We start from the raw sequence: 22,029 nt of genomic DNA, 5'->3' as shown, positions 1-22,029 counted from the left end.
CAGGGTTGCAGGATAGGCGTTCAGGCAGTATTGCGCGTTAATCATAATCTTTTGATTTTGACGGTCTCTATATACCGAGCTCATTTTACCCGTAACGTCCATCATCGCGTAAAAAATAAAAAAGAGGAATCATCGCCAATTAACCAAATTCTACCCATTTATGTAATCGCTTTAAATGATCTGCTGGAAAGCACGGTTGATGGGAGAGCGCACGTTGGGAACGCTCTTCCAGAAGTCGACGGTGGCAACCGCACGCTTGGAGATACCCTCGGGGGTGAACTCGAACTTCTGCAGAGGTTGTTAGCATTGTAGGGCAGCTTGAGGAATGTTGTGTGCGACTTGCCTTGTAGACGTCCTTGTAAGGACCGGAAGCACCGAAGCGGTTGATACCGAACTGCTCGTGGGAGAAGCGCTCCCAGCCGAGAGTGCTCATGACCTCAACGGACATGATGGGGTGACCGTCGGGAAGGACGGACAGCTTGTACTCCTTGGACTGGGCCTCGAAGACCTCAGTGCAGGGCATGGAGACAACACGGGCAGTGAGGTTGTGCTTCTCCTTGAGGTACTTGACGGCGTCGACGCAGATGCAGACCTCGGAACCGGTGGAGACGAGGGTGACGTCGGCGTTCTCGGCCTCGTGCAGGACGTAACCACCCTTGATGGCCTTCTCGATGACGGAGCCCTCAAGCTGGGGCAGGTTCTGGCGAGAGAGGGCGATGATGGAGGGGGTGTGCTTGGAGGTCAGGGCAACGTAGTAAGCGGCGCTAGTCTCGTTACCGTCGGCAGGGCGCCAGACCATGTTGTTGGGGAGCGCACGGAAGTGGGCGAGGGTCTCGATAGGCTGGTGAGTGGGGCCGTCCTCACCAAGACCGATAGAGTCGTGGGTGGCAACCCAGATGGCGCGGACCTGGGAGAGGGCGGTAAGACGGACGGCACCGGCAGCGTAGGAGACGAAGTTGAGGAAGGTACCGCCGTAGGGCAGGATGGTACCGTAGGCAGCCAGACCGTTCATGATGGCACCCATGGCGTGCTCACGGACACCGTAGCGGATGTAGCGGCCGGAGTAGTCACCGAGGCCGGTGGCGGGGGCCTGGAAGTCAACAGCGTTCTTCCAGCGGGTCAGGTTGGAGCCAGTCAAGTCGGCAGAGCCACCGAGAAGCTCGGGGAGAACACCCTCGATCTTGCTGAGAACGGTCTCGGAGAGCTTGCGAGAAGCGATGGCGGGGTCGGCGGGGGTGTAGACGGGCAGAGACTTCTCCCAGCCCTCGGGGAGCTCGCCAGACTGGCGGCGCTGGAGGTCCTTGGCCTCGTTGGGGTACTTCTCAGCGTACTGCTGGAAGAGCTTGTTCCACTCCTGCTCGGCGGCGGCACCCTCGGCGGCGTGCTTGTTGTAGGCTTCGTAGACCTCCTGGGGAACGTCGAAGGACTTCTCGGGGTTGAAGCCGAACTTCTCCTTGAGCTGCTTGATGTCGTCGGCCTTGAGGGGAGAGCCGTGGACACCGTGGGTGCCCTGCTGGAGGGAGCCGAAACCAATGATGGTCTTGAGCTGGATGAGAGTAGGCTTGTCCTTGGACTCCTTGGCCTTGGCAATGGCCTTCTCGATGCTGTCGAGGTCGTTGTTGCCGTCCTCGACGGTCAGGACCTCCCAGCCGAAGGACTGGTAGCGCTTGACAACGTCCTCGGTGAAGGCGACGTTGGTGTCACCGTCAATGGAGATGTGGTTGTCGTCCCAGATGGCAATCAGGTTGCCGAGCTGGAGGTGACCGGCCAGGGAAGAGGCCTCGCCGGAGACACCCTCCATCAAGCAACCGTCACCGAGGAAGGCGTATGTGTAGTTGTCGGACAGGTTGAAGCCATCCTTGTTGAAGGTGGCAGCGGTGTGAGCCTGGGCAATGGCCAGACCGACAGCGTTGCAAATACCCTGACCAAGAGGGCCAGTGGTGACCTCAACACCGGGGGTGTCGTGAGCCTCGGGGTGACCGGGGGTGATGCTGTCGACGGTCTTTGGTGGGCGTAAGCAATTGGTCACATTTTGCAAGTCGCGGATTCACCGGATACTTACGCGGAACTTCTTCAGGTCATCCAGAGAGACGCCGTAGCCGAAGAGGTGGAGGAGAGCATACTGGAGCATGCAGCCGTGTCCGTTGCTGAGAATTGGTCAGCGTACCGAAATCTCATGGCGAAGGGACCAATTGAGGGACTTACGAGAGGACAAAGCGGTCACGGTTCAACCACTTGGGGTTCTTGGGGTTGAACTTCATGAACTTGTTGAACAGAACGTGGGCGACCGGCGCCATACCCCTAGAAGCCAAAATGTGAGTCTTTTTTTGCTGCAACCTCTCATGGAAAGCGCGCGTTCCGGGCTTGTACGTACATGGGCGCACCAGGGTGGCCGGAGTTGCTGTTGAAGGTGGCATCGACCTGTAAAGAAGGCAAGGTCAGTTTTGTTCGAGCTTCTTCTTCGTGTGATGGTGATGGTCCTCTGGCGGTTGGTTGTTCTCATGATGCCACCGATCGCGGCAGACAATGGCGGGGTAGAGGAGAATCCCAACAGAGCGGCGGTGGCGGGGTAAAATCTGGCGGGAAGAGTGAAACTCACAGCAAGCAGGCGGATCGTGTTGATCGCCTTCCAGTCTTGTTCGGTGTAACCCATGGTGTCTGATTTCTGTATTCTTCCAAGAGAGAAACTCGGTCAAGGAGGAAGAGAAGATGGAAGCGAGAAGGAAAGAGAGAGATGAGGAGGCAGCGGGAGGAATAAAAAGGGACGCCAGGAGAGTCGGGGAGCGGTGGTATGTGTATGTTTGGGAATGGCCGCAAGGTAATTATTGAGCATCTGGTGGGGACCTGACGTGGGAGTGGACATGGAGGGGGGAGGTACATTTGGATGGAGGGGATGGAGGGGCAGGCCACAGACCACAGACCACAGACCAGACACCAGACGCCGCCTTCACACATCACACCGGACGAGACGGCGCAGGCGCAACTGGGGGGTGAGAAGTCACCACACGGTGGGATGCTTGGGGAGGCATTCGCGGTACACGGCAGCAGGTCACTGTGGAATTCCGATATGTAGCTACTTTGCTGGTGTGCAAAGAAAACATCACAGTGAGGAAGTCATCTTTGCCATTCCAGAAGGCGAGAATGTCATGAATACCTGCTTCAAACGTGAGGCAAGGTAGCTAGCCACAGCTTCAGAAAGAGCTCCCTCTGAGGTATGCAGAAGAAGCAATAGGTACTTTCCATTGACAGCTAGCGTCATATATCGGTCAGGTACCTGGAGCTGTCGGCGGCATGCCCGGCCCAGTGCCGTTTCCCCCAAGCCACACCTTTCTCTTTCCGCTCTCAACCCAAGCTATCCGTACCTAGTAATCTCCCGGCTCAAATCCAATATTCCCAGCTCGGAAACCAGCATCATGAAAAAAAAGAGACCAACCGAAATATCACGCATACGCATGTTCATCCTTCCAGAACCCCCCGTCCTGATACATCTTCACATGAAGTGGGGGTACATTTTCTGATAATTTCTGTCGATTCCCCAGTTTTCCGGTCTTGTCCTTGGCCGACCAGACGGCGGTGCAGGCTTCAGCTCGTCTCAACCATCTTGAAGCCTGTGGACTGACTTGCCTGGATGCGTCGACTTGTCCCATCTGCTGGCAGTTCTTGCCCCTCTTCGTGGCTGGTCCAGCCCACCGGCCGTCCTCCTGGCCTTCACATTGGTGGCTTTCCATTCCAAATGTACATCACGAATACTGCGTAATACCTCTCCCGCCGACAACACGACCCCCAATTCACCCGGCAACCCTGGGGAGGCAAAAATGCCCGGCCGTGTTCCGCTGCCGCAACGTTATTTCACCTCGCTCGTCGCTCTCGGTGCGCCGTACCGACGTCGGTCTGATAACTCTCCAGGCGATCCCATCCCGACGAATCATACCGTTTTCGCCCGTTGACACCGACTTGTCAACCGCCCTGGCTCAGTCAGCAACCACCAGACGTATCACATTTTTACGGTGACGTCTTTTTTGACGTCCGTAAGAGTCAGTTCACCTCGATGAGCTTCACTTGATGCCATTATTGACTCGTGCGAACTACAACGCGGCTCCGATGGATCGACATCCAGAAAAACTGTCGTCATAATGCCCACAACGCTTCATCTGGGTGAGGGTCCCCTTCGCTATCTCTCCGTCTGGCTTCTTCGGCTTCTCCTTGACTAATCCGTGGAGACCTCTGGAGATGGCTGGATCGCCGATATCTGATTTCTTTGGCCAGCTCCGGTCCACAGCTGGAGTCTGCAAGGCCGATGCCCCTCCTCTTCCCGCCAGTAGGCTCGGCCTATTTATTCACTCACGATGCTGCCGCGTCGGCCATAGGCTTACAAACGGCCGGACTTTAAGCCTCGTCCAAGCAAAACGGTTGCGCAGGGAGAGCCAAGCGCCGAAAATACCCTCTTGCTGGGACTACCCAGGCCTCCTTGCTGCGACCTGCCTCCCGCTCGCGCTGTTTCAAGCCGGCGACGCGGATAAGCTCTGGCCCTCCAATCCTGGACTCCTGGTCGAATCTCGTGCTGAGTTCCAGTCATGTCAGTGGACCCTGACTGCATGATGACACCTTCGCGTCCCTGCTGCTGAGTCCTGACCCCTCTGATTTTTCTCAAGGCCGCAGCCTTCCTCTGCTGAGGGATTGCCCCTCCAACAACCCCTCCACGGAACCGTCGCCTTGCGTCTAAGACGCGCGACAACCGTGGCGTGGCCAAGAATAAGAACGGATACTGAGTCGACACGCAGTGTTGCAGAAACTTAGTTCCTGAAAAGGACAACGATGACCATGAACCAAATATTCAACTCCTGCAAAACGGTCGGTATATCGACTGCGAAAGATTTCCCAAACCCTGGCGTGTGTCAGAACGCGGAACTCGGGGGCGGTTGAATGCATGCCGTAAAACCCGCGATGCCACGAGGCCTTCTCAACTTTTCTGTCTGTCCGAATATGACTGATGAGGCCAGTCCTCTCAACAGCTGCTCCGGAGCCGGTGGGCACGGGCCACCCGCCTGGGATACAGCCAGTTTCGTATTTATCCGCGCAAATCAAGGCGGCCCCAGGGCCCAAGCTCCCGTTTCCCTGCGGATGACATCAAGCCTCTCCACCCGCATATCCGCCACTCCAAGCGACTTGTATCCGTCGCCGGGCGATTCAGCGGAAGAAGATGCGAAAAAAGTCTTCACTTCGGCTTACAACACGAACGGCCGGGAATTGTCTCATCTCACGAGTTGAGGCCGGCGTCTCACTTCTCACTCGAGGGAGGAATAAGAGCCTTACACCTCATCCTGAGCATGAGCTCGACTCACTTGGCTGAATGTGCACCGGGCACGTTCTCAGACGAGAAACGAGGGCTGCTCAGCCGGTAGTAACACGGTATGATTCTTTACTATTGCAGCTGCTGTGTGACGTATTCTACTTGAAGAATTTCAGGAATAGTAAGAGCATTGATGAGTAGTTCACGACCTGACTTAAAGCTTGAGGGTGCTAATAGTCCTTTGAAGTTGTCAGTTAGGCAGTCAGCTACCAAAACTCAGACTGACTTCTAATATAATTATTAATTATTAAATAGTCTAATTCCTACGTGACGGTGATGCATCGTGATGCTTCACTGGAAGTTCAGTGATGAGAGCTCATACTCGCCCTCATGAGCTAGTCTCAACCACACATGAAAGCGGACGGTGTGGACCCTGCCCAATTGACTTTTCGCCTCACCAACCACAACCACCACAGCTACGACAACATGTGAAGACAGCCTCACAAGCAAAGCCAATTCACATTCAGCACCGGCCAGCCCGAAGGCATTTCAGCTCTCATCCGTACTTCACAGCTTCCTCGCCCAAAGTTCATCTAATCTCAAAAGACAACCAACACCCCGCCATCCACACAACCCCCTCCTCACTGGACCTCATTCTTCATCACCACAACCACATCCGCGATATCAAGATGGGCAAGAAAGTACCCCCAAAACAACAATTCAAACCAAAACCAAAACCAAAACCGCAACCCTCAAAACCAGCACAACCACCACCCGCAGAGCCGCAACCGCCCACCCTGCCCCTCCCCCTCCAACAAACCCTCCTCGCGACCTTCAACACGACCTTCTCCCCCGTCCTCGGCTCCGACGCCTTCCCCTCCCTCCTCCAGGAGTGCAAAGCGGCCCTCTACGCCCGCGACTTCGAGACCGCCTTCGCCAACGCCTCGCGGGCCTCCCTCGACGCCTACGCCGCCCGCTGGAGCCCCACCCGCGCCCTCGCCTACGCCGCCGTGCTCCTCGGCGTCGCGGGGCACCTCCGCCAGGACGTCGTCGCCGTCCGAGCGGACTCCGGGGAGGATGATGCGGTGGTCGTCGGAACCGTTGAGAAGGACGTCGCCTTCGAGAAGAAGGATGCGGAGGAGGAGGAGAAAGCGCAGCCGAAAAAGTCCGTCAGGATGCTCTCGGTAGGCGGCGGGGCCGCCGAGATCGTCGCCTTCGCGGCTTACCTCGCGTCCGAGTCCCTTAAAGGAGAAGTTGTCCTGCTCGACTCCGCGCCGTGGGACGACGTCGTCGCGAAGCTGCACACCGCGCTGACGACGCCTCCACCGTTGTCGAAATACGCCAGTGCGGCCACGAAGGCGTCCAACGCCGCGCTGATCGCGCCGGAGGACCTTCGTTCGACGTTCACTCGACGCGACGTGCTGTCGCTCACGCGGGAGGCGATGGCGGAGACGATGGGCAAAGAAGCATTACTCGTCACATTACTATTCACACTCAACGAACTATACACCTCCGCGGGAATCGGCAAGACGACGACCTTCCTGCTGAACCTGACCGCCACGATCCCCTCCGGGTCTCTGCTGCTGGTGGTCGACAGCCCCGGGAGCTACTCCGAGGCGGCGGTCGGCAAGGAGTCTAAGAGGTACCCGATGCAGTGGCTCCTGGACCACACCCTCGTCAAGGACGAGCCCGTGGAGGGGTGCCTGTGGGAGAAGCTCGAGTCGCACGACTCCGTGTGGTTCCGCCTCGCCGAGACCCTTCAATATCCCATCTCTCTCGAAAACATGCGCTACCAAATGCATCTCTACCGGGCCACGAGACCCTGAACGCCAGCAACAAACGGATATATATGTAGACAAACCAAGGAAAATAACTCTATGCCCATACGAGTCTCTTGAGAGAGTAACTCAGATGGTCTAGCAAGCCGGTGCTTTGTCTTGCCTCCTCTAACGAAATGATGTCGCCCTTCTCGATGATGCTCTCGGTGCCAGGCTTCTCCTTGCCCGGTTGGCTCAGGAAAGCCAGACGTTCTATCTCTGCGCAGATACTGACGACCTGCTGGATCTCGGTCATCTTCGGCCCTTCACCGGTCACGGCGGCGGAAGATTGGGAGTATGGGGCTTTGAAGGCGACTTTGCGAACCGGCGCCGTCTTGGGTCGTCCGCCCAGGAGACTGCTCAAGGCAGATTGGGCGGGTTGGGCTTCGTGGGGATGCTGGTGCTCATCGGGCTTGCTCAAAGTCTTGCTGCGCTTCACGCCCAGGTTGGAGAAGGTTCTTGTGTTGGTTCTTGTGATGTCGTTCTTGCCAGGCTGGTATGACACCACGAAACCGACGTTCTTCGACTCGTCTGTTGAGCCTGGAGAGACGGTGGAGATGATGTACGTGCCGAACTTGATGCCAACGACGTGAGCGAGGTCAATGCGCTCAAAGGAGGAGACCTTGTCGAGGTTCCAGTCGAATCGGCAAAGGTACAAGGCGGCGTCTGTTAGAAGAAGGACAACCTCCTCGAAGGGCAGAGACCGCAGGTTGTCGGAGGTATGGGGGCTGAAGAGCACCCAACCGCCCATGAATTCCTCGCCTTCATCGGATATTACGCGCCTTTGAGATAGCTCAATAGCTTGTTCTCTCATTTTCAGCATGGAAACGGCGGGATCTTTCGTCATCATTTCGGACTCGAATTCCTGGAAGACCATGGAGTTGACGTTGCCAAGGAGGAAGTCGATGGCTGCTTGGCTGAAGTAGTCGTTGACCATTCTGGGACGGGTTAGCAATTGTAGTCAAAAGGAGGCTTGATGAAGTTGTACCCATTGTAATAGCGTGTCAATGAAAGACCAAGATCGTTCAGGGTTCCGCCGAGATTACGCTTCCGAGTCCTCGTGTAATCGCCCTTCATAGCGGCCGTTGACGCATATTGCTTCGAGACCGCGTCTCCGTTGTCCGCCCATATGGTGTTGAACCACGGCGTCTGCTGTTCAACTTGCGCAGAAAGATCATATCCTTCCGACTTCAACTGAGCCTCCAGCATGTACTTGCCAAAAGAGCTCTGACAAACGTTTGTTCTGTCGAGGCAGTCCATGCAGTTTGTGCGTAATACACCCTTCTGTTTCGTGGAAATGTTTCCAGCCTCCTCAACAGTGCTGCCAAAGCTCTCCAGCTTATCGCGCAGCGTATCAAGAAGCAAGCTGACGTTCTCGAACTTCATTCCACGGCATGCTGAGTGGAAGTCGAACCATTCGAACGCGACCGCGGCATCTTGGCCCGTGAACACTTCCTCGTTCAGCTTTTCTATCGTCTTCTCGTATTGGTTGCCAACTGATGCTTCGACACCATGCTTCTCGACCAAGTTGACAATTTGAAGACCTCCATATTTCTCTTTCAAGCGTTCGAAATGTTTCTTTGCCGCTTCGTAGTTTGTCTCTGGCGAATGCTGGATTACTGGTGCCGGCTTCAGGGAATACGGAGACTGGGTGAAGAACACTGGAATGCTGCCGCGAATTTGAAGAAATGAGTAAACCTTTGACGATTTATCCCACTTGGGGCTGGACAGAATCTGTTCCGTTTCGACGGCATTCGCAACATGACCCTGCTCATCAATACCGCGCCTTAGATACCTCAGTCCAGCTCGCTGCGTCGATCGGCGGGAAATGACGGTCAAGAGGAACTTCTTCTCAGTAGGGCGAAGATCAATAGATGCCCGAACGGACTCTGTCGGCGGGGTTGCTGGCTTTGAGTCAGGCTGCCGGAAAGACGACAACTCTACGGAGTCCCCAAGGCCTTCGTCGGTTTGGGGAGGACTGCTGTCTACCACGAACTCTCTCTGGCCGACGAAACCCTGCATGAGAGGCAGCAAGAGAGACTCTTCTCCAGCTTGCAGGAAAGGCTTCAAAGTGCTCTTGTTCCAAAAGAACATGGGGTCCACACTGTTGTGCAGAGGAACATCGTCGGACTGCGATCGTTCGCGGCTTGCCCAACTCCGAGTAATGTCGACGTCGTAGGAGAAGTAGAAGCTGCGTGAAGAGCCAAACAGGATCTGGGTCGTTCTCAAAAGCTTCGGCAGCAAAGTGGAAGTCGGCACCGGCTCGTCCGAATCGTCTATCGCGGAGCTCGAAGCATTATTCGAACTGGCAGCTTGGTCGACGGAACGCCGGACCTGATCCGCAGTGCCACTCCAGCCGGCCGTTCTCTTCTGATCTTGGGTCCACCCGCTCTTTGTGAGCCATGTCTGCGCGAACCTCCCGTAGCTTCCTCTTCTGCCAATAACATCTTTCGCGACAGTGCTCTTAACGGGATCGGCGGCGCCTTTCTTGGCGGGGGCAGGGTCTTCGACCTCGTCGCCGCTGGTCGGAAGCTCTACATAATCATCGCTGTCGCTATCGTCGGCATCCTTGTCTGTTTTCCTCTCTGCGAGGTGAAGCGCGGTTTGCGAGATCGCTTCGCCGGCGTCTTTCTGCGAGGCGCATGGAGTGACGGCGACTTCGGTGACGACGTAAATCGGGTACCCGCATATTTGCGCAACTTGCTGTCGCCGGGTAATTGTGATTAGGTAGCTGAGTCTCGAGACGGTAATAAGTCCTGTTCGACGGGCATGGTCAGCTTCGGATATGCGCAGCTAGGAGCTGTGGCTGGGAGCTCGGGGCACAAACCTATAACGCCGAAAGCCTCGAACGAGGAATTTGGCTGGGACAGATCGGGGATCTGCTCTCGAGAAGCAGGGGTTATTGCTGCATCGCCATATCTAATTCTCACCGGTTGCGCGGGACGTTGACCCTTTGTGACAAACGGCTGGATTATGAGGCCATCGACGGCGGCGCAAATGATGAGCTTGCGTGCGATACCGGGCATTTTGCGATTCAGGACCACACAAGCTGTGTGCGCACCACAGGCCGACGAAACTCCTCTCGTTGGTAAAAGATTCGAAACGGACTGAGTTCTATCGGGAAAAAGCCATAAATGTGGTACAAATGATTTGCAGAAGAATTGCGGTACGGATGTTCATACCTACATTAGTGGTGTTGAGAAAGGGTCGAACATGCAGGGGGGAATGGCACGTTTTGGGCTGCACGAACTGCTGATGATGTCGCCGAAATGGAACATGTAGCTATGACATGGGTGGTGGGCCGCGGGGTAACGTCAGACTGCAGTTTCCCAGCGCGAGTTCAGGTCACGCCTGAGACACCGGCCCGGTGAGTGGTCAGGTCCAGTTCAGTCCATTTTGTTCAGCGCTTTTGGTCCGTCGCTGCTACGTGCTGCATGCTGTCTCTTCATTCGTTGGGGCTTGGTTCAGCGCGCTTGGAGCTTGAAGCTTTCGTGCGGCTAGGTTCTTCAGCTGCGCCAACGCGTGCTTCTTCCAAGCTTTCCGTCCCACTAGCTCATCCCGACTTACACACACACCTCTTTCTGCATATTTCAGGGACGTTGCATTTTGTGTTTTTGACGATCTCGATTGACGCTTTTCTGGGGTATGTATGTAAAGAGTACTGTCCAATACAACACAAACCCCGAGAATAACTAGTCGACGCCTATCAACAATTGAGACTATTTTTCAAGCATTCCGGCTGTGGCAGCACAGAGAGACTGACAGAGTCCCTCTGAGGGGAATCTCTTCAAGTCCACGTCTAGGCCACCAACATCCAAACTGTTTTCCAGCACCTCCCAAGCTATGAACGCCGCCCAATATCATTCGGTGTGGGTATCTTAGATGGCAAGTCTCTCGACCTTGTCGCGGAGAGCGCGGATGGGACCGGCTAGCTCGCTGCCCTCGTTGGAGGTGATGCTGGCAGCAATGACGGCGCGGGAAACACCGCAGGCACGGCCAAGGGCGGTCTTGGACTTGACGTAAACGTAGGGAACGTTCTTGTCCTCAGCCAGGAGAGGCAGGTGAAGAACAATGCTGAGAGGATTTGTGTCACTGGCTAGGATAATGAGCTCAGAAACACCACGGTTGAGGGTCTTGGTGGCTTCGTTGGCTAAGCAGAGATGTCAGTCACTGTGCAACTCGAGAACAAAAGCGCCAGACTTCTGGGACCAGAGAGACCCCGAGAAGACGAGAACACGGAATAAGACTTCACAGGAATAACTTACCGCCCTTCTTCAGCTGGCGGTAGTGCTGGCACTGCTGAACCATGTCCAGGAGCTCCTGCTGGAGAGCATCGTCGGCCAGGGGCCAAGCAGCAGATTCAGCCATTGTTGAGTGAAGTGGTGTCGAGAGATGTCTGATGAAAATGTTAGACTGCCAGAACGACTTCGCATTACTGAAGAGTACGCGACATACCAATATGCAGGGTTCCTTGCGGTGGCTCGCCCTGTTAGTGAGGTCGAAATTCGTGGTGAACGCGATGGATGGTCCAAAACTTTTTTTTTTCGAAGCCAGAAAAAAAAAATCCCACTTTCCCCAAACTCGGACGGCACTTGCCGTTGGAGAGTGGACCCTTCCGACAAGCGAAAGCGGAGCTCGTTCGGAACCGTAGTTTTCCCGAGCACCGCTGTGTCCGATGGACGCCTCCTGTCTTACGTAAGTGCACGGAGCTGTCAACGCGCCGCAAAACCTTGCAGCCAACCAGAAGGCCAACCTGGAAACGAGATCTTAACACAGCACACCTCACCTCGAGCAGTCGCCGAAGCAGCAGTCGAACCTCGCAGCCCCAACCAGCCATCACCGCATCGTCCTCAGCCCACTCGTCGCCGCAACTTCTTCAGTTCCCGACTTTCTCTTCAACTTTTTCTTTCGACTCGTCCGTCTTCGACGTCAATCAATACCGCCAAGATGCCTTCCGAACTCTGGTACGTCAACAATAGCCCCGTGTTGCCCCCGTTCCAACGACAGCTCCCTATCCATCAGCTGGAGCTCCCAACTCCATCCATCTCGAGACCCAACGCTTCCATCCAGCTTCGTGATGTTTTTCTCAAGCTCATATGCTAATGCGATCATGTCACAGCCCCGTCTACGCGGTTCGTCATCCCTGTCCCCCGAGTCCACGATCCATGACGTCGCCAACCCCCTTCATATCCTCGGATGAGCCATTTGGGCATCACCTCGACATCGCGTCCAACGATCATCGCTAACATGCCAGTAGCCCTTCTTCGGTGCCATGGGCTGCACCGTCGCCATCGTCTTCACCTGCTTGGGTGCCTCCTACGGTACCGCGAAGTCTGGTGTCGGTATCTCGGCTATGGGTGTCCTCCGCCCTGACCTGATCGTCAAGAGTACGCGAACCCACATCCATCGAACCGTCGTCTGCGACGCAGGCCACGAATACTGGAGGTCGCTAACATTTTCACGATAGACATTGTTCCCGTCATTATGGCTGGTATCATTGCTATTTACGGTCTCGTCGTGTCTGTGCTTATCTCCGACGGCCTTGCGCAGGAGATGTCTCTCTACACTGGTTTCATCCAGTTCGGTGCTGGTCTCTCTGTCGGTCTGGCCGGTCTTGCTGCCGGTTTCGCCATCGGTATCGTCGGTGACGCTGGTGTCCGTGGAACTGCTCAACAGCCCCGTCTCTTCGTCGGCATGATTCTGATTCTCATTTTCGCCGAAGTCTTGGGTACGCTTGACTCCTTCTGTTCTGCACTGCGAAGATAAACTGACAAACGCTCTCCAGGTCTCTACGGCTTGATTGTTGCCCTTCTCATGAACTCCAAGGCCAGCCAGGACGTCACCTGCTAAACGACGACACGCAACGACGAAAATGCTCGGTTGAACGGTTGACAAGATGTACTTAAGCCACAACTAGCACGGGCATAAACTTGCCTCACGCGGGCAACGACAAGATTATCATCAGCAGGCGCGTCGAATACTCGAATCAAATCAAAGGTTTACGGCATAGGCGTGGAATCGGTCAAAGGTCACGAAATGCCACTGTTTTGTTTGGAACGATCGGGGGGTGTCTCGGTCGGGGATCAAACGTATATGTACTATTGTGCCATCACAGGTATGCTATCCATTTCTGGGGGGCGGTTGCTCAGCATAGACAACGGTGGTGGAGAAGGAATTGTAGTCTAGGGTGCGATAATGCTTTCTTGCGTCTCTCTTATGATTTATGTTCAGTTCCTCGAGCGTGACGTCTATTGTAGCAGCTTCCAACTGCATTTACAGTGTTCGGCCCTTAGAACATCAAGGTAATGGGCCTTAAGGCCGTCGATAAAATCCCTTAGTGTGACATCGAGGCGTCATGAACCATATCCCCACAGGACTTCAAATTCAAGCGCCATCAAGTGAGCTACAAGACGCAGGCAGAGTCGGCACGTATCGTAGTGCTGACAAGTAATGTTACCTACAGCTTATCGATAGCAAGCCTTGCAAGATGAAGTCTTCTAGATGAGATTTCGACTCGATTTCCGTTCACAGCCGTGGCTCGGAAGGCGAGATTCAGGCACATGCGCACAACGTGATGATCCTCCGAGCGCGAAAGTGCACAACGCACATAGGATTTTAAATTGCTTTCATAACTTTTGAATACATCCACCACGGCCATCTTTCCCGTGCCCAGGCCGCCTGCCCGTCCCCTTTCCCAGACCATAGCATACTTACTCGGTCGCCGGCTGCGCGGCCGTCTCTTTCTTGGGAATCAGGCTGCGGAGGGAGAGATCGTAGACGACGTCCTCGACCCGCTTGACGTCGTACTTGACCGCGTCGACGCGCTTGCGGAGGATGTCGTTCTTGAGGTTCAGGAGCTGGAAGCCGGCGAAGAGGTCCTTGACGAAGCTGCTGATCTCGACGGGCAGGGAGAAGTCGCCCAGGGTGACGGCGTTGGTGGCGAGGCGCGAGAGCTCCGAGGTCACGTCGGTGAGGGCGAGGAGGTACTCCTCGATGGTCAGGTGGAAGGCGTCGCGGTCCTTGAGGTTAACAGGGACTGGATTTTTGTTAGCTGAAGGCTCGCCAGAGGGGAAAATGGCCGTACCCTTGAAGATCTCGCCGACCTCCTCGAGAGTCAGAAGACGACCGACCGGGCCGGGCTTGCCGTCCGAGGTGAGGCCGCCGAGCCAGCCGCATACGATGACGGTGAAGATGGCGTTCTGGACTTGACGGTTCCATTTCTGGTTGTACCTGGGTGAAGTTAGTAGATGCTGATGTGACGGGACGCAGATGCTTACTTGTAGTACGGGTGCTTCGAGGCCATCTCCTGCAGCTCACCGATGACCTCGACCTCCTTCTCGATGCCCTTTTGAACGTCGGACAGAAGAGGGGCATCTGAGCACGATTGCTTGTCAGCATGCGTAGCCCTTCCAGGGCAAATTTGCTGGACAGCTAAGAGCGAGACGCTCGGCGGGCAAAAAAACTCACACTGCTCACGCGGGGTAGCGTGGACGCGCGACAGGAGGCCCTGGACGTAGGAAATGGCTCTGTCAAGCTTCTGGACCGTCTGGCTCATCTGGTCCCTAACCAGCTGATCCTCGTCGATCTTGTTCTTGAGGTGCTCGAAGATTTGGGGGTCGAGGAGGCGGGAGGCGGGGACCTCGCCCATACTTGTGTCGTTGTCCATGGCTAGAGAAATTAGGACTGGATTATGAGCAGTGATTTTTTTTCGACCGGAGAGAGGAAATAAAGAGGCTCGCGGCAATTTGCAGACGAGGGCGTGTTGGAAGACGACTTGAACGGCGATGAAGATTGAGGTGGACTGTGCCTGCCCCGCGATTGGCACCTTACGTAGGTCGTCGGTGACGCTGAGAGACAACGAAAAATCAGAGTTTTCCCACTTACCTCAGGAACAATTTTGGGCAGTCACAAAACGAGCAGACGAATATTTACGACGAGTACTCGATCAACAATGTCACGTCGACAAGAAGGACCTCTACAATGGACAGGAACTTCTAAGAAAATCGTGCAAGGGTCAGTCGGTGGGCGGTCACAGCAGTCCTACGTAGCGGCGGAGACACGGCAAGGATCACCACATTTTCGGCATGCGGCTCAAGCTGACATCACATTCAACCAACGGAAACACGACAGAGCAAAAGAGAGGTCCTCTTCGCAAGCCTGGGCAGAGCCAGACAAAGCAATGAAGATCATGGGTTTGCATCTCCTGGAGGCAGTGAAATACCAGGGACACGGTGGGCGAGAGCATGCAGCAGGCTGCAGAGGCCCTCACCCGGCAGATCAAAAATAACAAAATCACGATCGATGTCCGTGGACATCTTTCAGAGATTAAGCTGAAAAGAACAGTATACTACACTTGATCTAAGCCAAAAGGCAACTGAGAAAGATGTTAGCAAACATCTCGAAAGGTAGGGGGTGGTGAAGTGACTGACAGAGAGCTGAAGAATCGAAGTTGAGGGTGGGAAATCGAGGGCATTATATATCTTCTGTAGGTGGCCTGTGCACGGTGGGCGGTCAGCGAAAAGTACGTACCACGGCAGAACCGACGGCGGTTTTTGAGAGGAAGGAAGGTACTGGTACGTGCGGGGCCCACCTTCTGCCTAGCTCCTTCCCAAGGCAGGTCCCAAGGCAGGCTGAGGTCAGGATCGCGAGATTGATGGAAAGACCGATGAAATAGTTCAGTCGTTTGAAGATACAGCTGCCGATTCTTGCCAAACTAAGGGAAATATCATGATTTATCGAGGGCAAGATCGCAAGATCAGTCAAAAGCCTCTTACTGGAGCCAAATGGGGATGGCCTCAAGAAAACGATTCCACACCAAGCGTCCTCCTTGAGCGTCCGTTTCTTTTGCCTTGAGACTTGGCTGGCCATCAATCTTTTCCCTCCATTCATCTGGGAGCCATCATTCACCTCGCCAAGACCTTTGTTTCGTGAAACATTCTCTTGGGAGCAACTCATCAGTGGACTGTCGCGTGACTGCTCATCATGTGTGCTGGGCTGCCGATACCTGCACCCGCAGGAGGGTTGTCCCCAACAAATGGCCACGGTGAATCGATGACGGCAAGACGACCGTCGATGCCAGTCAACCTCACGCAGAATAGGCAGGAGAACAAATGGACCAATAACTTCATGAGGATGAAGCCAAAACACTACACAGCGACACGCTACGAAATATTGGCGATCCTTATCCAAGGAGAACCCCTTTTGAGCGTTACCAAATTGCGCGACGGAGACACGGAAAAGTCCAAAAACCGCTCCTAATGCCAATGTCCGAGAATCCATCAAGTTCCTAGACCGGGAGATGCATGTCATGCAGGCATCGTCTAGCAAAAAGCTGGGGGAATCTCACCCAGAAGCTTACCCAAATGCTTAGATAATGAGGGAGGCAACCTCGACCTCGGACCTTGCAGCACCTGCACGATTCGTCTAGCAGCGGGGAACACCTCGAATCCCAATTGAAGCAAAATCAAGCTTCTCATTGGCCTGTGATCTAGACGAAAGCTGCATATGCGGGTCTTCGAGGCCGAGGGACCTCCCGAGCAGGTTAGAGTAGGTACATCCGGACAGCAGGGCTTCCCACCAAATACAAAGTACCCCAATTTCAACTCTGTTCGTGACCCTTGACTACCGGCAGAAAGGGGGCCAAACACAAATGTCAACAAAATTTTGATAGAGCAGAAGACAGGGCCCAATCGAAATCGAGGACACGCTGCGATTTTCTTGACCTGCGCCGTCCCGTCACAAGGTTTGATTTCCTGTCCTGCACGCCACCTTTGACGCCTTCGTGCTTCGCCCGGTCGTACTCGGATTTCCATCCTGACCGCTCCCGCTCCCTCCCTTCCCATGCCTCGGACGACATCTTGTCGCTAAGAAGCCAAATTGATCCTCGAACCCTGGCAGGCTGCCCAAAGATCCACGACCATCTCACACGGACTTGGTTCAGCTACACGAGAGGTGCATGACCCCACGTTAGGCATACCTGCACAGATATAAGAAAGCTTTCAAGATGTCGAGTCGATACTCATTGAGGCAGACGCCTAGGTTAGTCAATTGACTTTTCCCGTTCTTTTCTTGCTTCTGGAGCGTCTTTTCGAAGCACTTGGACCTGTCGCAATCACCATACGGCCGAGGTAACTACGCAAAGTAGCTTCTTGCCTTATTCATCTGTCAATACCCGACGCACGCGACCTTTCTCAAGAACTTATTCGCTGACCAATTCTACAGAAAGAAGGAGCTCTTTGAGGGCATGGTTGAGACCCCCCGACGTACCTCTTCCCGGCGCAAATCCCCCGAGAACGAACCCACGGCAGACACCACCGAGTCCAAGATGCCTGCCCGTACTCCCCGCCGCCGCGCCACTGGCAAGTTCCGCGAGGAGCTCGACGACGAGATCGTCTCCGATGGGCCCGTCGCCAACGGCAAGACCGAGGCGGATGAGCCCCTGTCTAACGGCCACGCCAACGGATACTCCAATGGGCACGCCAATGGACACACCAACGGACACGTGAAGGAGGAGCCCGTCAATGGTCACGCCACCAACGGACACGTCAAGGACGTCAAGACAGAGCTTCCTGCGAACGGCAAGGCCCCTACCAAGGAGAACGCCGAGCGCGTCTACAGAGAGGGAGAGATCATCGACGGCTGGAAGGTCGGCACCGACCCCAAGATCGACGCCTCGGGCGAGTTCGAGTTCGGTGGCAGCCTCGGCACGCTGTCTCTGATGATCGGCTTCCCTCTCCTGATGTGGTACATGTGGATTGGAGCCACATACTACGATGGCAAGCTGCCTTCTCGCGAGGAGGGCCAGAGCTGGGCAGACTTTGGTCGCCATCTTGCCGACCTCGTCTACACTGGCGCGTTCCCTTCTCTGCGCGCGTGGCGCATCTACTGGACATTCTTCATCTTCGAGGGTGCTTGCTACTGCTTGCTCCCTGGTGTCTGGGCCTGGGGCAAGCCTCTTGCTCATGAGGGCGGCAAGCAGCTCAAGTACTTCTGCAACGCCTACTTCAGCTGGAACTTCACTATTGCGGTCATGGCTGTCCTCCACTTCAGTGGTCTCTTCCCCATCTACACCTTCATTGATGAGTTTGGACCTCTGATGACTGTGGCCATCATCAGCGGCTACTTGGTCTCCTTCGTCGCGTACTTCTCTGCTCTGTGGAGAGGAGCTCAGCACCGCATGACTGGCTACCCCATCTACGACTTCTTCATCGGCGCCGAGCTTAACCCTCGCATGTTCGGCATCCTGGACTTCAAGATGTTCTTCGAGGTTCGCATTCCGTGGTTCATTCTCTTCGGTATCAGCTGTGGTGCCGCGGCCCGCCAGTATGAGAGATACGGATACGTCTCTGGCGAAGTTGCCTTCCTCGTCATGGCCCACTACCTCTACGCCAACGCCTGCGCCAAGGCTGAGCAGCTCATCGTGCCGACATGGGATATGTACTACGAGAAGTGGGGTTTCATGCTCATCTTCTGGAACTTGGCTGGAGTTCCTCTTTCGTACTGCCACTGCACCATCTACCTCGCCAACCACCACCCCTCCGAGTACAAGTGGAACCCCTTTGCGCTCACTGCCCTCTTCGTCTCCTACCTGTTTGTCTACTGGGTCTGGGACACCACGAACAGCCAGAAGAACAGCTTCCGTGCTCAGGAGCGTGGCCAGCTCATCAAGCGCAAGACCTTCCCCCAGCTTCCTTGGGGTGTCGTCAAGAACCCCAAGACCATCACCTCGGACAAGGGCGATGTTATCCTCGCTGACGGCATGTACGGATACGCTCGCAAGATCCACTACACTTGCGATGCGTTCTTCGCCATCTGCTGGGGCTTGATTACCGGTTTCCAGTAAGTCGAAGACACAATCATGAGCAAGGACCCGAGGCTAACAAATTAACAGGAGCCCCTTCCCCTGGTTCTACCCGGTCTTCTTCTGTGGCATGATTGCTCACCGCGCGGCTCGTGACATCCACCGCTGCCGCCAAAAGTACGGCGATGCTTGGGCCGAGTACGAGCGCCAGGTCCCCTACCTCTTCATTCCCGTAAGTCCAACCAGTCAGGTCTACTGCGCAAGTTCGCGACTAACCTCCGCCAGTGGGTTATCTAAACAACCAAATACTTCCCCGTCTGCAATGGATGTGTACTATATACATCGGTCTTTCGACCATTTCTGTACATATATGCTTCGTCACCTTCTCGGTGCAACTACCTTTGTTAATGATGGGGTAATCGGAGCAGGTCGGCCAGTAACGAAAAACTGCCGGCGACACGTTGCCATACCGGCATAAAAGCGTTGTAATCATGGCGACGGTACCATTTCTCAGAGTGGTACGGCCGCATCTTCTCATGTATATACGGATCACGATATTTGCACAATCTTGTCAATGAAACTCTGTAAAACATTCCACCTACATCTCATTTCTTCCCTACAAACAGTAACAGTATAGGTCGTGTTGCCTTTCTCCCTAGAGCATCTTCATGTGTTCTCAACCCGAAACTCTTTATCATGTCAAGTCTCAAGAGACATATCTCCAACCGCGCTCCACGCCCGAGTGCTCCGAATACCCCTCTGCTTCATCCAGCTTCTTGTTCAACTTGATCGCACGCCACTTGGCCAACGACGCAGACACAACAACCAACGCACACCCGACCAGCACCAGACCACCGCCGAGACGGTAGAACGGCTCGTGCGAGCGCGGCCAGAAGTACGGGCTGAACCAGTGGCTGACCTGACTAAGGCAATTCGCAATGGCGATCAGCGCTGCCTTCTTGCTCCTCGGCGCCGGCACCACCGACGTCTCCCACGACAGCTGCAGGTTGAGGCCGTTGTAAGTGCCCGAGATCAGCAGGAAGAGGCCAAAGTAGCGGGCGCCGATGTTCATCGTCGAGATGAGGACGGAAACACCGACGGCGCTGCCGATGATGGGCAGCACGACGTGCCAGAAGGATTCTTGCATGCGGCCCGAGGACCAGGCGCACGCGCACGCGAAGGCGTAGGCGAATGCATATGGGGGAGCTTGGATGAAGTACGTCGTGAGCTCGCCGAAGTCGAAAGTCTTAACGATCTGCTTCGGGTCAGTTGCCGGAAACATCAAAACTCTTGACATGGGAGCTTACCGATGGGAAGAAGTCTTTGAAAGACTGGGCCGTGACGAGAGAGAAGTGCATGAGGCAGAAGATCCAGGTAAACGGATCCTTGACGGCGTCTCTCAGGCCATCCCAGGTCCCACCTGCCGTCTCTTCCTGGCCGCCGTTGGAGCAGAGCATGCGGTACTGCGCCATCTCTCGCTCGGCTGGCGTGAGGAACCTGGTGTTGTGCGGCCAGTCGGGAAGCAGGGCGTAGGCCGACAACGCGATGACGAACGTCGCGATTCCTTCGATGAGGAAGAACCATTGCCACGAGTGCAGGTTCGAGATCCCGTCCATCGTGGTGAGGATTCCTGCGGCAAGGAAGCCGGAGATGATGTTGGAGATGGTGTTGCCTGCGTGCCATACGGCCATGCGCGTGGGGCTCTCGTGCTTGTTGTACCAAGACGAAGTCACTGTTACACACGTCAGCTTCCTTGTGCTTTTGGCCTTGAACGGTCATGGGTCTACATACTAAGCGTGATGCCAGGGAAAAAAGGAGCTTCGGCGAGACCAGTTACGAATCGCAACACGGCAAATCCGGGACCGCTGCAGATAGATATCAACTTTGCGTTCGAGCATTATAAGCATAGCGTATGGTCCTTTCTTACTTCTTCAGAGCAGGCGTGCAAATGGTCGCCGCGCCCCAGGCCACCATGGTCGAGGGGAGGAACCATCGAGGATTGGCTTTGGCGAGCCACAAGTTTCCAGGCAATTGACCAACGAGATACCCGATGTAGAACGTCGAAATGCCCAGGTTCCACATGGTGTCTGACATGTGAAGGTCTTCCTGCATGCCGGCCAATCTGGCGTTGGAGACGTTGATGCGGTCGAGGTAACTACGCAGCGTCAGCGATTGTCAATTAAAGCGAGTGTCCGTCTCTGAGTTGGGAAGAACAAGGCTGACCTCATGAGGAACACTGAAGATTTCCATATTAGCTTTTGAACATACATCGCTTCACAGACGCAAGCACTAACTCAGTGTAATCGTAGGCATCATGCGCCAGTCGATCTTCTTCACCACGCTCTTGTTGAGTTGCTCCATCTCGGCATTGTTCAGGTCGCGGAGGAGATCGAAACGGCCTTGAATCTCCGCCTCAGAGAACTGTTGGGTCTGCTCCGGTTTGCCCTCTGAGGATGATTGGCGCTCGACCTCATCACATCTGACGACATCTTTGTTAGCAGTGTTCTGGTCTTCGCTGCCGCCGTTCGTTGGACTCATGGTGACTTGAAAGACGTCGGCGGGGTGAGACTATGGCGTACAGAAGCGAGTGCTGTCTCTCTTTCACACATCGTGTCTTTCTCTCTCTCTCTGTCGGAACAGTCTTTATATCTGTAAAGCTGTTGCGGGTCATTCTTCTGGACTACCGCCCCGAGTCAAAAGAGGATCTTGGACATCCTTGGCAATCTGGGGACTCCAGACTCACCCCGCGTTTGGATCGCCGGGGAAAGATAACGAGACCGGGATACGGGGGAACGGTGGTGAGACGGGATCTCCACAATGAGGTCTTTCGTGTTCCCGCGGGAAGGACCAGACGGTGTTGTGCGCGCGACCCCTCACTCCTTCGTGTAAGCGGAGTTTGGCTAGCGTGTTGTTGGTTCAGGGAAGGCAAGGCAGATGGTAGTATGGGAATGAATTGAACAGCGGACACGTTGCTCCATGCTGTTCAGCAAACACCTCAGCAAGCATCTTAGCAAGCGTCTTAGCAGGCGTCTCATCAAGCATCTCATCAAGCATCTCATCAAGCATCTCATCAAGCGTCTCAGGCACGCATGGCTTGAACCACCTGATGCAGTAATAGCGGT

At 55.1% G+C, this 22,029-nt stretch overlaps 8 protein-coding genes across 8 annotated transcripts; 3 read left to right on the top strand and 5 right to left on the bottom strand.

Moving 5' to 3' along the window:
- Nucleotides 1-171: 171 nt before the first annotated feature.
- CkaCkLH20_01841 (uncharacterized protein) lies at nt 172-2,653 on the bottom strand (the record flags this gene model as incomplete). Its single annotated transcript, XM_038884560.1, has 6 exons — nt 172-288; nt 353-2,002; nt 2,063-2,147; nt 2,206-2,301; nt 2,375-2,421; nt 2,600-2,653. The coding sequence occupies 6 exons, from the start codon at nt 2,651-2,653 to the stop codon at nt 172-174; spliced, it is 2,049 nt and encodes a 682-aa protein (XP_038750260.1).
- Nucleotides 2,654-5,979: 3,326 nt separating this feature from the next.
- Nucleotides 5,980-7,116, top strand: CkaCkLH20_01840 (uncharacterized protein; the record flags this gene model as incomplete). Its single annotated transcript, XM_038884559.1, has 1 exon — nt 5,980-7,116. One exon carries the CDS (start codon nt 5,980-5,982, stop codon nt 7,114-7,116), a length of 1,137 nt encoding a protein of 378 aa, XP_038750259.1.
- Nucleotides 7,117-7,165: 49 nt separating this feature from the next.
- Nucleotides 7,166-10,133, bottom strand: CkaCkLH20_01839 (Syja N domain-containing protein; the record flags this gene model as incomplete). The annotated part of the gene is made up of 3 exons (XM_038884558.1): nt 7,166-8,045; nt 8,096-9,863; nt 9,935-10,133. 3 exons carry the CDS (start codon nt 10,131-10,133, stop codon nt 7,166-7,168), a joined length of 2,847 nt encoding a protein of 948 aa, XP_038750258.1.
- Nucleotides 10,134-10,985: 852 nt separating this feature from the next.
- CkaCkLH20_01838 (ribonucleoprotein-associated protein) lies at nt 10,986-11,475 on the bottom strand (the record flags this gene model as incomplete). The annotated part of the gene is made up of 2 exons (XM_038884557.1): nt 10,986-11,257; nt 11,373-11,475. The coding sequence occupies 2 exons, from the start codon at nt 11,473-11,475 to the stop codon at nt 10,986-10,988; spliced, it is 375 nt and encodes a 124-aa protein (XP_038750257.1).
- A 579-nt stretch (nt 11,476-12,054) lies between these two features.
- CkaCkLH20_01837 (putative V-type ATPase) lies at nt 12,055-12,957 on the top strand (the record flags this gene model as incomplete). The annotated part of the gene is made up of 5 exons (XM_038884556.1): nt 12,055-12,181; nt 12,227-12,252; nt 12,365-12,494; nt 12,575-12,835; nt 12,893-12,957. 5 exons carry the CDS (start codon nt 12,055-12,057, stop codon nt 12,955-12,957), a joined length of 609 nt encoding a protein of 202 aa, XP_038750256.1.
- Nucleotides 12,958-13,817: 860 nt separating this feature from the next.
- On the bottom strand, nt 13,818-14,773 carry CkaCkLH20_01836 (translin; the record flags this gene model as incomplete). The annotated part of the gene is made up of 4 exons (XM_038884555.1): nt 13,818-14,143; nt 14,192-14,337; nt 14,385-14,481; nt 14,575-14,773. 4 exons carry the CDS (start codon nt 14,771-14,773, stop codon nt 13,818-13,820), a joined length of 768 nt encoding a protein of 255 aa, XP_038750255.1.
- A 2,337-nt stretch (nt 14,774-17,110) lies between these two features.
- On the top strand, nt 17,111-19,495 carry CkaCkLH20_01835 (delta(24(24))-sterol reductase; the record flags this gene model as incomplete). The annotated part of the gene is made up of 4 exons (XM_038884554.1): nt 17,111-17,145; nt 17,329-18,945; nt 18,998-19,139; nt 19,424-19,495. 4 exons carry the CDS (start codon nt 17,111-17,113, stop codon nt 19,493-19,495), a joined length of 1,866 nt encoding a protein of 621 aa, XP_038750254.1.
- Nucleotides 19,496-19,613: 118 nt separating this feature from the next.
- CkaCkLH20_01834 (major facilitator superfamily transporter) lies at nt 19,614-21,445 on the bottom strand (the record flags this gene model as incomplete). The annotated part of the gene is made up of 6 exons (XM_038884553.1): nt 19,614-20,162; nt 20,215-20,639; nt 20,699-20,772; nt 20,835-21,062; nt 21,122-21,143; nt 21,202-21,445. 6 exons carry the CDS (start codon nt 21,443-21,445, stop codon nt 19,614-19,616), a joined length of 1,542 nt encoding a protein of 513 aa, XP_038750253.1.
- Between the last annotated feature and the right edge of the window lie 584 nt (nt 21,446-22,029).

This window comes from Colletotrichum karsti (assembly GCF_011947395.1).
Source record: "Colletotrichum karsti strain CkLH20 chromosome Unknown Scaffold4, whole genome shotgun sequence".
Classification (NCBI taxonomy): domain Eukaryota; kingdom Fungi; phylum Ascomycota; class Sordariomycetes; order Glomerellales; family Glomerellaceae; genus Colletotrichum; species Colletotrichum karsti.
The sequence above is the reverse complement of the archived record's forward strand: the minus strand, read 5'-3'. Positions and strand labels throughout refer to the sequence as shown.